Source organism: Budorcas taxicolor, chromosome 8 (assembly GCF_023091745.1).
Source record: "Budorcas taxicolor isolate Tak-1 chromosome 8, Takin1.1, whole genome shotgun sequence".
Taxonomy (NCBI): Eukaryota; Metazoa; Chordata; class Mammalia; order Artiodactyla; family Bovidae; genus Budorcas; species Budorcas taxicolor.
Genome location: NC_068917.1, coordinates 12,678,041 through 12,692,770, shown reverse-complemented (window position 1 = coordinate 12,692,770; position 14,730 = coordinate 12,678,041). Strand labels below are relative to the sequence as shown.

The 14,730-nt window shown below is 45.1% G+C and overlaps 1 protein-coding gene across 6 annotated transcripts in view; it reads left to right on the top strand.

Moving 5' to 3' along the window:
* HMBOX1 (homeobox containing 1) overlaps positions 1 to 14,464 on the top strand; it is a 192,257-nt gene extending 177,793 nt beyond the window's left edge. Inside the window, exons 7-11 of one of the 6 annotated variants that reach the window (XM_052644754.1) lie at positions 7,003 to 7,085; positions 9,238 to 9,333; positions 10,396 to 10,487; positions 10,729 to 10,800; positions 12,368 to 14,464. In XM_052644754.1, coding sequence (XP_052500714.1) covers positions 7,003 to 7,085; positions 9,238 to 9,333; positions 10,396 to 10,487; positions 10,729 to 10,800; positions 12,368 to 12,505 — 481 coding nt within the window. In that variant the 3' untranslated portion in view covers positions 12,506 to 14,464. Of the gene's footprint in view, positions 1 to 7,002; positions 7,086 to 9,237; positions 9,334 to 10,392; positions 10,488 to 10,728; positions 10,834 to 12,367 lie in introns of all 6 variants that reach the window. The other 5 variants (XM_052644753.1, XM_052644758.1, XM_052644757.1 and 2 more) reach the window with 5 other exon arrangements.
* Positions 14,465 to 14,730: the final 266 nt, after the last annotated feature.

The following is a 14,730-nucleotide window of genomic DNA, read 5'->3' as shown; positions in this document are numbered from 1 at the left end:
CTGTTCTACTTCAGCCTTTTCGGCATTAGTGATTGAGGCCTGGATTTGGATTTGGATTGCTGTGATGTTGAATAGTTTACCTTGGAAATGAACAGAGATATTCTGTTGTTTTTGAGATGGCACACAAATACTGCATTTCAGACTTTTTTGTGACTGTGAGGGCTACTCCATTTCTTCTAAGGGATTCGTGCCCACAGTAGTAGATACAGTGGTCATCTGAGTTAAATTCCCCCATTCCCATCTGTTTTAGTTCACTGATTCCTAAGATTTCAATGTTTACTCTTACCGTCTCCTGCTTGACCACATCCAATTTACTTTGATTCATGGACCTAACATTCCAGGTTCCTATGCAATAGTGTTGTTTATAGCATCGGACTTTGCTTTCACCAGCATACACATCCACTAAAGGGCATCATTTCCCCTTTGGCTCATCTCATCGTTCTTTCTGTAGCTGTTGCTCCACTCTTCCCCAGGAGTATGTTGGACACCTACCACCGGGGAGTCTCAGCTTTCAGTGTCACATCTTTCTTTTCACAGGGTCATGAGGTTATCAAGGCAAGAATACTGAAGTGGTTTGCCATTCCTTTCTCCAGGGGACCATGTTTTGTCAGGCCCTGACTGCCAGGGACATGCCCTTCAGCCCCTCCACCTAACAGGATGACATGTCTGGTGTCCTGGTTGTCCCACTGCTGGTCCTCATGAAGCATGTAAACCTTCACTGGCTGCTAGGTGTTAGTCAACCTGCTGCCCGGGGGCTGGGCAAAGGCCTTGTGGAAGTCACTGGGAAGGGGATCCGGAGAAGGCAGAAGCTGATGTTGGAGGACGCCTAGCCTCTCCGCTGCTGCTGGGTGCCCTAGCTGGGCTCTGGTCCCCACCTGTCCTCTCCTCCTGCTCTTCGCCATTCTTTTCCAGGCCGCGTGAGCCTGGCCCCTGAGGAGGGTGCTTACTGCTTCACAGCCTCGTACCCCACCGTGCCAGGGACTGCAGGCACCGGTCAGTGTGCTGCTCCTGCCTCCTCCGTGGTCTCCGCAAAGCCCATTTCTGACTGTCACCTCCTCAGGCCCTGTCGTGCTAGGAAAAATTCTAAATTCTTATTTAGCTTCCAGAAATACTGTGGTTTTATTCTGTTAGTCACTAGAATGCCAGTCACAATCCTAGATGATTCAAATGCACTTTAGGGAGTTGGATTAATAAGCTACTTCTTAATTGTTTAAATGTTTTCCTAATGTTCTTTTATTTTAAAATAGCGTATTTTCATTTTAGAAATTCAATAGAGAAGTAAATATATAGAGCAGAAAGTGAAAATCCATCTTAATTACTACCAATGTTTCCCTGTCTTCTACCCCAACCCCCCACTCACCCAACCCCAGGATTCTTGCTCCCAAGACATAATCATCATCTGTAACAGTTTAATATGTACCCTTCAAGAGTATGTTGGGATAACTCTACATATACCCTGATGGTCAGCAGTTCATTTACAGTGATAGCCATCTCTTTTGGAGGTCCCTGCACTGGGCTGGTGGTGACTCTGTCCATCATCATTGAGGAGTGCAGATGAGGGTGAGTCAGACTTGCACCTGGTTTCGGGTGGCTCTTGGTATAGAAGGAGAGAGAGGTATACAGTGACAACTATAATACAGGATGATTAAGGTGTGAGAGAGGAACAGGTGAATTTCCTCATTCACAGGATGAGGAAATTACCTTTGACTGGCCAAGAGGTGACAGTTGAGCTGTATGGTGAAAGACAAGATGGTTTGGAGGCAGGGAGGCAATGAGCACGTAAACAGACAGTAGAAGGGCGCAGAGGTGCAGGGGGCTGGCGAGGCTGCTCCGTTTCCCCAGACTAGCATGTATGAGAGCAGCAGTAGATAAAGCTGAGAGGCAGTTTGGGGGAGAGGCGGACTCTGAAGACCTCTATAATAAATCTTAAAAAAATTTTAATAGAATAGCAGCATGACTGGAGATATACATTAGTTATATTAATCAGACATTAGAGGGAGCAGAGTGTCAGTCACAGGCTTTGCAATAATTTGGAAGAGTTAGCACAATAATGTATAGTAGCCATTGAGCTGTTGCAGAAATGGGACCTCTAGGTCTTAGCAGCTACCACTTTCCCATCAAATCTAGGAAGGCTTTGATTGTATGACACACCTTTATTTTATATACTGGCATGGAGGGGAGACGCTGCCAGTTAATTTGCAGACACGACGAATTATAAGATGTATCCTAATTTTAGAATCATAATAATGAAGAAATATGCATCATAAAATGAGTGAAATAGAGTAAATTATGAGGGCACAGGGAAAAGATATGCAGGTGTGACAGGGTGCTCAGGGCTGGTGCCCTGGGATGACCCTGAGGGATGGGATGGGGAGGGAGGTGGGAGGGGGTTCAGGATGGGGGACACATGTACACCCGCGGCTGATTCATGTCAATATATGGCCAAAACCACTACAATATTGTAAAGTAATTAGCCTCCAATTAAAATAAGTAAATAACTTTTTTTAAAAGAAAAGATATGCAGGAAAGAAAGGAGACATGAGGAAATGAAACAGGGCAGGATGATGAGATCAGAGACACAAGTGGAGAAGTAGACCTCGAAGAGGAGACGGCACCCTCCTCGTCCACGAGACGCAGAGGTGAGCGAGCAGCGACTCGGAGACGTGCAGAAGCTGAGAAGCTGAGAGCATGAAGCCAATCCTCATAATCTCCGTCTTGGTTAAGGAGGCGGCAAGGGCATCTGCAAAAAAGAATGACGGTGGTAGGTTTGAGGGCTTGCGACTTAAGCATGGAAAGGTTTCAGGAAAGAGGGGCATGAAAGATGGAGTATTACAGACAGTTGGCTAGAAGAACAAAAAGCATTCCCATCAGAAACAAGGGGCCTAGTTAAGGTCGAGAGACACAAGGTTATAAAGAAATCACTTGGCCCTATTTTATAACTTTGCCTAGGAACTCTTGGTACCCTGATTGAAGGATGGAAGAAAACAAGTGGAAGGTGCTTTCTGCAGGGGGCAAGATTGGCAGGACAGGTATGGTGGAAGGACAGAAAAGCTGAGTAATCAGAATTTCTCCTAAGAGATACTGTTGTTGTTGTTTTTCTATTGAAGTACAGTTGAATTGCAGTGTTAACTACTGCTATACAACAAAGTGACTCAGTTATACACACACATACCTATATATGCATATACACACGTTCTCTCTCATGTTCTTTCTCATGGTGTATTACAGGGTGTCGAATATAGTGCCCTGTGCTGTACAGGAGGACCTTGTTGTTTCTCTTCGGGGTATGCCAGTTGCATCTGCTAACCCCAGCTCCCACTCCTCCCCTTTCACCTCCTAACTCTTCAGCCACTAATCTATGCTCCATGCCCCCTGATTCTGTTTCATAGGTTTATTTGTGTCATATCTTAGATTCCACGTTTAAGTGATATTGTATGCTATTTGTCTCTTTTTGACTTACTTCAGCTTGGCTTCCCTTGTGGCTCAGACGGTAGAGTCTGCCTGCAACGCAGGAGGCCCAGGTTCGATCCCTGGGTCGGGAAGATCCCCTGGAGAAGGAAATGGCACCCCACTCCAGTCCTGTTGCCTAGAAAATCCCATGGATGGAGGAGCCTGGCAGACTACAGTCCATGGGGTCACAAACATTCAGACGCGACTGAGCGACTCACTTTTCACTTAGTGTGATAATCTCTAGTTGTCCGCATGGTTTTGCAAATGCCATTATTTTCATTTCTTCTTATGACTGATTGTGAAATGTATATATGTACCATATCCTCTTTATCCACTCGTCTGTCGATGAACATTTTAGTTGCTTCTTTGTCTTTGCTATTGTGGACAGTGCTACTATGAATATAGAGCTGCATGTACCTTTTGAATTATCATCTGGATGTATGCCCAGGAGTGGGATTCCTGAATCATATGGTATCTCCTAAGAGATACTGTGGATTCAGCTTGCCATGGAATTCAGGGTGAGAAGCAAGATGAGGTCAGAAGAAGAGTGATAGATGAACAGGTTTTTAAGTTGGGGAAGGGTTTTAAAGGGTTCGAGATTAGTGTAAAGAAGAGGAAATTGGAGGAGGTGGAGGAGGTGAGTGGAAAGTTCACTAGGGAGTCTCAGACTTCCAGATTTCGAGGTGGAGTTCTGAGTCACCTTGAGTCTTAAAATGTGCTATCTTTCTAAAATGCAGTTGGGAGTGTATCTCTGTGCTGCTTGTAAAACCTCTGTTTCAAGATGAAATCTTTATTACGTATGGAACATCACAAGGTGGCCCCATCCTACTTCTCCAGACTACCATCTCTCATTTTTTCTTGTGAACCCGTATTCTCACCACACTGAACTCTTCTCCATGCCCAGAATCATCAAGACTTTAATCTCCCTTTTTGCCTTTGCTCATGCTTTTTCCCTTTCATGAAATGTTCTTCTTTTTCTTTGCTTTGCAAACTCCTATCTTGTCCTCAAGAGGTAACTCAGATGGCACTTCCTCTGCCAAGTCTTACGGCAGCACTGAGCACACTGTCCTCTGTGCTCCCACCCTCCTCTGTTCAGACAGCCTATGGACTCTTAGCCCAAGGGTAGTGATTGATGTGTCTCCTCAGTAGATTACGGGCTTCCCTGGGGGCTCAGATGGTAAAAATCTGCCTGTTGTGCAGGAGACCCAGGTTCAGTTTCTGGGTCAGGAAGGTCCCCTGGAGGTGGAAATGGCTACCACTCCAGTATTCTTGCCTGGAGAATTTCATGGACAGAGGAGCCTGGTGGGTTACTAAGAGCTGGACACAACTGAGCAACTAACACTTTCACTTGAGCAACTAGCACTTTCACTTCACTTTCAGTAGATTATAAACTCCTTGTGGTCAGAAACAATCTAATTCTCTTCTTGACCCACAGTGGATGCATATAACGTTAGATACTTAGTATCTGCTTTTGTTGTCTTTGTTGCTGAATTTTAAATGAATGCGCTGATCCTGTGCTTTTCAAACATTAATGTGCAGTCAGATTACCTGGAGATCTTGTTAAAATTCAGATTCTCATTTAGTCTAAGGCAGGGTCTGGGATTCCGCTTTTCTAACAAGCCCCTGGGTAATGACTTTGCCCAACTAAATAGCAGAGGTGGAGTTAGATGAAGTCAGTAGGAATGTGGAAGTGGAGCAGTGACTTGGAAGCATCCTCAGTATGAACATGGAAGCTCTAAACACGGTAGCAGAAAGTCATGTGGAAAGAGATGCGTAAACCCCGCACTGAAGCAGGAGGCCGCTGTGTGGGGTGGCGGTAGCACACAGAGCCCTGCCGCTCACAGTGTGGAAAAGGAAGGGCTGCGGCTGACGGCAGCCGCTGTGTCAGGGCTCCTGCGAAGGCTGCTCCCCACACGGAGAGGGTGCGGGGCAGAGGAGCTGCGCTGCAGAAGGCAGGGCTCACAGGAGGTTAGGGGCCTCCCAGTACAAGGGCACTGGCACCGGTGCAGAGAGGATGGGGAAGGGGAGCCCCCACGGAAGTGAGAGGAGCTAGGATGTGACAGGGAGTCACCTCCTGACCTTCAGTTTCCAGGTTCAAAGCAACAGAAATTCTTCCTTTTTGAAAACTCAAGGTGACCGAACAAGTAGTACTAACAAGCATTCTGTTTCCCCATATAGTGTCACGGGCCTGATAATGCCAAGGATGGGTTCAGTAAACCCAATTTCTTTAAGTACTATTGTACAGAAGTAATATATGCATTTAGCATGTGGAAAAAGGCAAAAATAAATCTTAAAATGTTTAAATTTCCTCCTACTTATCCCTTTCCCTATGATAAGGTAATCATGTGTACCCTTCCAGCTTTTATCCATGGAGATTTTTTATGAGGACATTTTATTAGAGGATAAGTATATCAATATTCTGATACTTAGTCACTTAGGTTTTTTTTAATTGGAGGATAATTGCTTTACAATGCTATGCTGATTTCTGCTGTACAGCAACGCCAATCAGCCATAAGTATGCATATATCCCCTCCCCCCACCCTTTATCCATGCAGATTTAAGTACACATACGCAGGAATTTTTCTCTTTAAAATTTTTATTTTATATTGGAGTATAGCAGATTAACAATGCTGTGATAGTTACAGGTGCACAGCAAAGGGACTCAGCTATATATATATGTATGTATGCATGCATGCATACACACACACGTATCCATTCTCCCCCAGACTCCCCTCCCATCCAGGCTGCCACATAACATTGAACAGAGTCCCCTGTGCTATACAGTAGGTCCTTGTTGATTATCCATTTTAAAAACAGCATTGTGTAGATGTCCATCCCAAACTCCCTAACTGTCCCTTCCCCCGTTCTTTGCAACCATAAGTTCACTCTCTAAGTTAGACAGGAATGTTAAAAATTTAACAGTACTTTTACATGCACATTATTCTACAGATTGGTTTTTTTTTTCCACTTAGGACCACGTCAAGAACATCTCCCCAGGCCAGTGAATAGTTTTTCTAGTCCTTTTTAAGTAGCTGTGTATAAATACAGATGTCTCATAATTTGTTCTATCATTCTCCTGTTGATGGACAATTGGGCAATTTCCAAGTTTTGCTACTACAAACAAGACATACAAAGAGTCCTGTCATCACCAGTGCCTCAACAACGGAAGTCTGTGATTTCAGTCAGCCACCCATATCACAAGTAACTTTTATATCCAGTACAGCTTTTATCGAAGCCGAGCAGTGGCTAAACCTGTCCTATCCAATATAGTAGCCACCAGTCACATGTAACTGTTTAAATTTATTAAAATCAAAAATCCACTTCCTTCATCACATCAGCATCATTTCAGGTGCTCAGTAGCCCCATGTGAGTAGTGGCTGCCCTGTTGGACAGAAAGACTGTTTCTATCTTCATAGGAAATTCCATCAGACAGCCTGGACTAGACATTAATGTTACATCTTAGAAAAGGACATCTTTTTCAGTGAACCTGTGTGTTAAGGAGAGCACATTTGTAAAAGTACAAACTTGTGTCTCAATTGATTGCCTCTGCAGTTACTTCAATGAGAATCAATACCCAGATGAAGCAAAGAGAGAAGAAATTGCAAATGCTTGCAACGCAGTGATACAGAAGCCAGGTAAGGCAGCAGGCGCGCTTGGCTCTGGGCTGCGCTTGGACCAGCATTTGGGACCTCAGTCTCTTCCTCATGCCAGCAGTGCTCTTGGCTCCATTCCCACCATCCTCCTGTGGATGCTCATTGCTCTGTCTTGTTCACACTGTACTTCTGAGGGGGTGATTACACTACTCCAAATTAGGCTTCACGTGGGAAAGTTCCAATGAGTGTCCCTGCTTGAGATACGCAACCTTGAAATTACTAGTTTTAAAGACTGTATAGATTTCTTTTTCCAAAAATACAGCATAAACATACCAGTTTCAAAATAGTTTTAAAGTTGGCATACTTAAACAAGATTTGTTAATGTAAATATTAAGATAGTTTTGTTTTGTAACTGTTGAAAATTGTATGATTCTGTATTCCTATTTAAAGAAAGAATTCTTTTTGGAGCGGACTTCTTTCCCATTTCTACATTGGGATGACTTCTTAGCTTGGAGTATTTCCATTCTGAAGTCCAGTTGTTCCTGTGCAAGTCAGCAGAGCCCCTGAAACACTCATAGGTCGTGTGCTAAAATGTTCTTCCATAGTATGGTGGTGGTGATTTTTTTTATAAATCAGAAACCATTCTCGGTGAAGAAGATCCAATTGATCTCCATTTGGCCAGTTAATTGGATTGGCTTAAAGGGTACATACAAAAGTATGACTTTTTTGTTTTAAGTTTTATCACTGTTTTGTGATAATCAAATACTAATTTATTCCCCCTTAGTTAGAAGCCAGACTTCTAACCGTCCAGAACATACATACACACTCAGCTACAACGACATCGGTACCCTTACTTCTCACGGGCCAAACCCCCAGCCCTAACGCTCTGCTGGATGGAACTCAGACTCTTCCTGGAAAGCACTTAACCTCCGGGCATCAAGCACCTGACCTGTTTTCTGGTCCCTCTACCCATTGAGGGGTAAAAGCTAAGATAGAAAATGAAGGAGAAGAGTGTTTGCCATGTTGGTGAACGTGGCTCTCATAAACCATCGCATTTGACAGCAGTTTGCAGCTTGAATTGCACTATGTGTTCCAGAGTAGTTACAATAACAGATGGGCATAGTGACCTTAGTCTTAAGAAGACACGGATGGTATCCCTGTCTTAAGACAGCAGGAAACTAGTTAATACAGGGCCTTAAAGGTGTAAGGGGACTTCAGCTACCCGGGAACGCGATAAAGAAACAGATTCATCTGCGTAAATGATGCTAATTAAATGAAGCTTTCATGTTACCGTCATGTGAACTTTGAACACTAACAGGCTGAATCCTTTAATATTTTATATTGGAATTCCTTCATATTGTGTGACTTTCTGAATTGAAGCATTTTGTGTTATTAGGGCTGTTTGTATGTTGATTTTTCCATCCTAAGTTGCTTCAGTCGTGTCTGACTCTTTGTGACCCTATGGACTATAGCCCGCCAGGCTCCTCTGTCCATGGGATTTTCCAGGCAAGAATACTAGAGTTGGTTGCCATGCCTTCCTCCAGGGGATCTTCCCAACCCCAGAACTGAACCCGTGTCTCTTGTCTCCTGCATTGGCAGGCGGGTTCTTTACCACTATTTATATGTTTATTCTGGAGAAGGAAATGGCAACCCACTCCAGTATTCTTGTCTGAAGAATCCCATGGACACAGGAACCTGGCAGGCTATAGTCCATGGGGTTGCAAGGGTCGGACACAACTTAGCGACTGAACCACCACCACCATATGTTTATTCATTCAATAATTAAGTCTGTGTATAGTACTGCTGCTGCTGCTGCTAAGTCACTTCAGTCGTGTCCGACTCTGTGCGACCCCGTAGACGGCAGCCCACCAGGCTCCTCCGTCCTTGGGATTCTCCAGGCAAGAACACTAGAGTGGGTTGCCATTTCCTTCTCCAGTGTGTGAAAGTGAAGTCGCTCAGTCGTGTCCGACTCTTCGCGACCTCATGGACTGCAGCCCGCCAGGCTCCTCCATCCATGGGATTTTCCAGGCAAGAGTACTGGAGTGGGGTGCTAGATCATGCTAAAAAAAATTCTGTATCTGTTATTCTGGCAATAGATGCAGTGAAAAGAACATTTGGAAAAGAAAAAAAAGTATTGTCCCTTAAAACTAGCCTCAGATACAGATTTTCTGAATTTTACTGCATGTCTTCACAGGCAAAAAACTGTCAGATCTGGAACGAGTTACCTCCCTGAAAGTATATAATTGGTTTGCTAACAGGCGGAAGGAGATCAAGAGAAGAGCCAATATCGGTAATGTATCCGAGAGGCTGTTGTCTTCTTTGAAGGCAGTCCTGGGCCTTGTGTTTAAGAGTGACTTCAGTTTAGAACTACAGGTCTAAATGAGACTACCCTTTAAGCCTAACAAGAATTGCCCTTATGTTTTTCTTCATTGTATTTTTAATAATGTAAAGTTAATATTAATCATACTATTTGTATTGTATTAGTTCAGTCAGTTCAGTCACTCAGTCGTGTCCGACTCTTTGCGACCCCATGAATCGCAGCACGCCAGGCCTCCCTGTCCATCACCATCTCAGTCTGAGTTCACTCAGACTCACGTCCATCGAGTCCGTGATGCTATCCAGCCATCTCATCCTCAGTCGTCCCCTTCTCCTCCTGCCCCCAATCCCTCCCAGCATCAGTATTGTACTAAGGATGACATTATTATTTCTAAACCTCATCATTCTTAATGTGCAAGAATCTGGAATTAGACATGATCTCTGATCAGTTACTCCTGTGGTGCAGATGAAAGCTACCTATAAGGCCTTGAGAGGGGGAAATGTGACACCCTAAGCCTTTTCACTGTACCAGGCTATGACCCAGAGGCTAAGAAACAGCTGATTAACAGAATTGGAATAAAAGCGTCTTAATATACAGGGAACCTAGTAAAAAGCAAGATTGGAAAAATAAAAGCATGTAAGAAACATGAATTGAGATCAGGATGGTGGGCTGGTTTTGAGCTTCTAAAATTGTATTTCACTTATAAACTTACTTCTTCATCATGACAATCCTCAAATGCTTTGTAGAACCCCAAGACAGGAGAGCCGTTCAGTTAGCTGGTACGTATGAAGCACCTACCAGTCAGCCACTCAGATGTTCACACGAAGCAGCAGGGGCTCCAGAAGGGCAAACGTGTTGTTCCTCCCCCAACCTCTGTGCCATTGAATTCCACCTGTCTGCAACTGAGCAGAAACAAAACGTAGTCTAGGGTTTTGTTTCAATTGCATTCTCATTTTCTCAATACAGATTCAGTGTTTAGACCTTTATGGTATGGTAACAGATAATTTAGGGATCTGTTTGCTTTTTTCGAAGAAGCAGCAATCCTGGAGAGTCATGGGATAGATGTACAGAGTCCGGGAGGCCACTCCAACAGTGATGACGTGGACGGGAATGACTACTCGGAGCAGGTGAGCCACGGAGCAGGTGCTGCTGGGTACAGAGCGGGTGGGGTCGTATGACAACTCAATTCTGTGGGTGCGCTTTGTCCAGGGTGGGGGGGGTGGGGGCGAGCTAAGGTCCCTCCAGCTCTGCTCATGTGTCTAGTTAGATTTTCATATAACTTGAAAGAAATGTGGTTAAGATTCAGTTGTCCTGTTGAATTTGTGAGAAATCCTTATTCACCCACACGGATTTATTGTCATACAACAGGATACTTGGCAAGTACGCAATGGGGAGGAGGAGGAGGGAAGAAGTTCAGAGGGAGGCAGAGAAGCAGAGAAGGTAGAAGAAGAGAGGAGGATCTGATCCAAACAAGCAAGTTCCACCGTCCACCACACACACACTCAATGTCTGAGAGATGCTAGGGGCTTCGGGCAGCCGTGGCCCTGCCTGGACTTGACTCCACCCGCACAGTGGAAGGGCCTACCTGCTTCGGCCCCGTGCCGTGGGAGCCCTCGTGCTGAGACCGTGGTCCCTCCAGAGTCTCTGGCACACGGACACGCACACACCCGCTCATAAATGCATGTCTGCTCACCTCACCCTGACTTCCTCTTCATTGCTTACGGGGGAAAATATATTTAATTGTAGCCACTGGATGGAGTAATTCAGTAAGAATGTGGGAGTTTTTCCCCACTTAAAGATTTAAATATTTTTTAAGGATTTTAAACTCACTCCATTTGGAATATGAAGAGAATGTGTGGTCTCTTCTAGGCGCCAGTGGGAACACGTTTGCTCTTTCCTAGTCAGTGTACCCTGCTCAGGCTGCTCGTAAAGAGTCCACCATGCTCTCCTTCTGCTCACCATCCTGCAGCTTGAGTGTAGACACTGCCAGAGTCCCTACAGTTCCATGCTGATCCCTGTTTAAACCAAAGACCAGCCTGTGAGAATGAACAGGGTTGCCTATACTTCCCAAGGCTTCCCCCGCACTACCCGCCCCCCCACCCCACGCCGAGGACTCCAAGTCAGAGCTGCACATTTCACTGTAGAGAATGTTCTGGGAGTCGAAGCAGAAACATCCTTGTTAGTTTACCAGTGTAGATGGATCATGTCCATCCTTTTTCCAGAGGCCCTAAGGGTAGCACACACCATGCTTTTTTCCCAGGAAGGGACTTACCCTTCCCAAAGCTTTCTGCTGTAGAGTCCCCTGAAGACGCCAGGTGAGCAGCTTACACCTTCTCTGTAACACCACCTTCAGTGCAGCTTCCTTTACAGCTGTACTGTTCATCCCACAGCGATGTGGAAGGCAAGCTCACACCTTCCAAGGAAGACGCCTGCGCTTCCCTCCCCAGCTCCCCTGACAGCCGGAGTGCATAGCCACTTCCGACAGTTACACTCCTCTCCTGTTGTAACTGAGAATTTGGAGTTTTAGGAAGGTTTGGTTTATTTTCTACTAAAATGCATTTTTATCCATAAGGTGTTGGTATCTGTAGTTTTGTCTGGTTTTCTCAACTGAGTAGAGAGATCCTGTGAATTGTAATAATCTATAAGAGCACCATCCAGAATGTAAGCTCACTAGTGTGGCCCTCAATTACTAGTGCTCTAGTGGCTGCAAACCTGGAATGGTCCAGGTTTGATCATCATCCCCAGCAGTCTTTCTGACAGAAGGGAAAATTCTTAGCCAAAAAAAAAAACACTTCAGTGCTTTTTATCTGCTGAACCATCGAAATGCCAACCAGTAGTCTCTGGACCTGTATCCCATTCAGTGTCTACTTAAATACATTTCACCTCTACCCTGTCATGACCCCTCCCACAAATGTTCTGCTTCCCCTTGCCCCAGCATGCTTTTCTGTGAGCTGGAGGATCTCACCAGTCCCCCAATAACATCTGCTTCTTCTTTCTGCACATCCAGGATGACAGCACTAGCCACAGTGACCACCAAGACCCCATCTCGTTAGCTGTGGAAATGGCAGCAGTCAACCACACTATCTTGGCACTGGCCCGACAAGGAGCCAACGAAATTAAGACAGAGGCCCTGGATGACGACTGACGAGGGAGGGCTGAACGCGAGAAGTTAACTTAGTTTAGACGTAGCACCTTAGCAGACTTTCCTCGGTCCTTAACATGTGTTCTTACAGTATAACTTGCAGTTTCTTGTATGTCAGTTAGCCCTTAGGGTCTTGTTCTGTGAAGATGGCATGGTGCCCTCAGCCTTTACATATACTCTCTCAGTATTAATTCCCAGTAACTAATAACCAACCAACCAACCAAACATCCCTCTCCCAGCCCCTGAGGCTAGAAAATCTTGCTGCTCTGTCTTAGCATTCCAAGAAAGTGCTTCCAGGTATTTAGCTAGCCCTCAGTTCTCAAATAGTAGGCTCCGTGTAAATCCTTGGGTACCTTTAGATTCCTGTAACACTAGTCTCTACCCCTCTTCCTTCCCCTAGACTGGTAGGATGCAAGCTGAGGTAGTGTGGCCAGGATTGACAGACACCATTTGGGGAGTGTCCGCAGAGTAAAAGGAACACTAGAAACCCGCCCCGCCCCGCCCCCCCCAGTCCCCCCAACGTGGGAATAATTGATTTCCAGCTGCAATAAGCCGTGCCTCATAATAGTCACACCGTGGCTAGATTATACTTCTTTGGGTGCTGTGCTAAGAATGTCAGTGGAAAAACTCGATCTCAGATTTCAGTTGATGTTAACATGCCCGACATAGACAGACATCCTTTCCTCTCACAAGCTGTGTGACTGAGTAGAGAAAATACTGCCTTCTGCCTTTGGGACCATGATTAAACAGAAAAATGACAAAAAAAAAAAGTTTAAAAAAAACCCCACAAAACACAGCTTGAGAGCATTGGGAAAAACCATGAGCCGAATGTGTAATAATGGTGGATGTTGTTAGAACCACTGTACAGTGCGTGGCACAGGTGCGTGCCCGCCTGGAAAGGTGCCGGAAGTCACCGCGGAAGTGGCTCTGCCTCCTGTCTGTGTCCCCTTTCCTTGCTACCAAAAAACAGGTGATTCGAGGATGGAGCTAAGGCCAAAAGTGAGTAAACGAACTTCCAGTCCCTGTAGCCATTAAACTGAAGCCCCCTCAACATGGGAGGTTGGTAGAGGACTCTGTAGTGGGATTATGCCTACTGACTGTCACAAGCGCAAATGCTTTCCTAAATAGGAGCAGAAAAAAGCAGGGGACGTTTGCCACTTCTGCGGCAGGTCTGCAAGATGTGACTTGCTTTGCTGTTCTCTTTACTCTGTCCTTGTAGAGGTGTGAAAAGCTATATTGCTACAGGCAATTTATTTAATAATTGGAAGCCATATTGATAATGGATGTGGTAATATTTGTAAAGTTTAATCTACTTTAAGCAGCAGTAACTAATGGAATTTTTTTCCTTGATCACATATGTAGCACTTTTGTTACTTTTTAAAGATATTTATATTTGATAAATCTTTTTTTCATTTTGAGAACTCAAAATACCAAACAGTGAACTTGCGTTAGAAAAGTCACCCTGTGATCACCTTGTCATCCAGTAGCGAAATGATGAACTGCTCATGCATCCAAGAATATTACATCTGCTGGCCTCGTATGAAAATGGTCTCTGGGCATCTTGATTAAAGGACACGGTGTCACGGTGCGTAAGAGGAACCGCCTCCAGTGTAGGGTGCGTCTGAAAGAGGCACGACTGCTCTCTATTTCCTGCCTTGCTCCACCTCTGTGTGCGACAAAACCTTGTTTAAAGGGGAATATGGAGAGGGCTGGCTCTTAAGCAAGGTTTCGTCTGTCCATCACCTGAAAATGATTTGTAAGATTGAAGGAGGGGGCTATCTCCTGACCTCTTCACCCTTCCTCACCCACCAAATGTTTTCAACTTAAAACCATTGAGAGAGAGAATGACTGGCCTTCCTGTTTTCCCTTCCTCATCAGTGAGATTCTGAATATCCGCCATCTTCTAGCTGGTCTCGCTCCACCTAAGGCACCTGCTGATGCGCTCGCCTCCGCGTCTGTCCATCCCGCTTACGTCAGTGTGAGGAGGCCTTTGGGAGGCATGGAGGTGCTGCCTCTGTGGGTCCATGACTTTATAGAGCTACAGGCAGGACCTGCTCTTGTCCTAGGATTTCAGGGGGAAAATGTATATATTTTTTTCCAGCTTCCCAGAATTGAAGTAAAATGGAGTAGTCTTTTTCTGTTTCACTGTATTACTTGAACCAACAAATTCAAGAGTAGCATTTGTTCTCAGGAATGACCCTCCCTCCTCCCCACCCCCCGCCATTCAT